Raw genomic sequence first — 1780 nt, 5'->3', positions numbered from 1 at the left:
CTCTGCCTGGCCACGGGATCCCTGACAGATCCCTGACAGATCTCGCGTTCTCCTCCCCTCCACACCCTGGGGCAGCCACTGCTTTGCACTAAGACCAGCTGATCATTAGTATGGAAATCCCAGCTCGGGGCTAGTGGGGATCAGGCCAGGCTGCTGCAGGGGGATGGAGGGGAAGTGCCCTCAGCACTGGCCAGTGGCTGGGGGCAAGGGAGGGATGCCCAGCTGGCTCGCCCGCTCTGGGGCTGGGGCCTGCTTGGCCAGTGCACACTGATCAGGCCCCTTGACCAGGGGGGTTTTGGGGGTGGCGGCAACCCCTGGGCTGGGCTGGGCTGGTTGGTTTGATTGCTCATCAGTCCAGTGCGAGGTTGTGCCCCTGCCTGGGACCTGCAGTGGAGGGGGCGAATCTCCCTGTGCCTCCAAGCCTGTCCCCAGGCTATCCTCTTGCTCCTGGGTTTGGGATTGCGGTTTGCAAGCTGCCTTCCTGGCTGTGGCGGGGGCTGGGCCGAGCTGGACTGGGAGTGCCCCAGTACCTCCAGTCTCACCAGGGCAGCTGCATTGCTTCCAGCCCCTGCAGTGTGGGGGAAAGCAGGATTGGGGTCTGGCGCCTATGGTCCCTGCCCTCCCCTCTGCCCCATTGGGATAGGTTGATTGCAAAGCCCAGAAGGGAGCTGCAGGAATCAGCCCCTGTGCTTGGTGCGGGAACTGACACCATGCCACGGCCCAATTCTGTCTGCCCCAGTGAGATAGGTCCCTGGAAGACTGCACTGGGTCCCTAGGAGGCAGGACGGGGACCCTACAAGGCAGGATCGGGGCCCTCGGAGGCAGGATCAGGGCTCTGGGAGGAAGGATCAAGGTCCTAGGAGGCAGGGTTGGGCCCCACTACACAGGCACTGGGTGAGGCTGGCCGCTTTTCTGAAGTAATTCCAGTGCTCTCTTGTTTCCAGAAGGCAGGGAGTGCGTAAACTGCGGGGCTACCTCAACCCCCCTCTGGCGGAGAGATGGCACCGGGCACTATCTGTGCAATGCCTGCGGGCTCTACCATAAAATGAACGGGCAGAACCGGCCCCTGATCAAGCCCAAGAGAAGGCTGGTAAGTCCCCTCCGCCCGCAGGTCCAGCACCAGGCTCTGCTCCCCTCCCTCAGCCCTGGCTGGGGAGATCCAGGCAAGGCAGGCGAAGGGCGCCTCGCTGTCCTGCAGAGGGGGTGTCACCTCCCAGCCCTTGCCTGGGCCTGTTAAGTTATCTAACAATGCTCTTCACCCCCCCCTCCAATGCCTGTAAAAAAATCCAGGCTTTATTTTAAGAGTTGCTTAAAGGAGCCAGCCAAGAGTTTTCATTCAAATGGGGGTGGGAATGCGTCGATCTTAAAGCCTATTTATGGAAAAAAAAATTGGGATCCCTTCTTGGGAGGGTGGGGAATGTGTGATCTTCCTGCCCACCCAGGATGGGTGCAGGATTTTAGGAGAAGGCCAAGATTGATCTGGTCCTTCTTCCCCTTTGAAACGACTTCCCTGCTGATTTCACTCCCTGGGTCACCGGTGATCAGGCAGAAACGAAGCCTCGGCCCTACAGAGGGAGATGCCAGAGCTGTATTTTGGTCCTTGCTCTCTGTTGCCTTGCGCCGTGTACAGTCATCTGGAGCTCAATGACGTGGGCGCATATTGCTGTCAGCCCTGTCATGATGGGAGCTTGTAGTCACCTAGCCTTGATGTAGATAAGGGTGGAAGGTGCAGAGCACCCGCATATTGGTCCCGGTGAGCAATCCCACTGAACAGCGAGTG

General features: G+C 59.6%; 1 protein-coding gene across 5 annotated transcripts in view; it reads left to right on the top strand.

The window, feature by feature from the left end:
• The window catches only part of GATA3 (GATA binding protein 3), a 41806-nt gene that overhangs the window by 16139 nt on the left and 23887 nt on the right, over window positions 1-1780 (top strand). For 3 of the 5 annotated variants that reach the window (XM_019509592.1, XM_019509591.1, XM_019509595.1), the window contains exon 3: window positions 945-1090. In XM_019509592.1, the coding sequence (XP_019365137.1) occupies window positions 945-1090 (146 nt within the window). The remainder of the gene's footprint in view (window positions 1-944; window positions 1091-1780) is intronic. The other 2 variants (XM_019509594.1, XM_019509593.1) reach the window with 1 other exon arrangement.

Source organism: Gavialis gangeticus, unplaced genomic scaffold, assembly GCF_001723915.1.
Source record: "Gavialis gangeticus isolate Ggan-Ray unplaced genomic scaffold, GavGan_comp1, whole genome shotgun sequence".
Classification (NCBI taxonomy): Eukaryota; Metazoa; Chordata; order Crocodylia; family Gavialidae; genus Gavialis; species Gavialis gangeticus.
The sequence above is the reverse complement of the archived record's forward strand: the minus strand, read 5'-3'. Positions and strand labels throughout refer to the sequence as shown.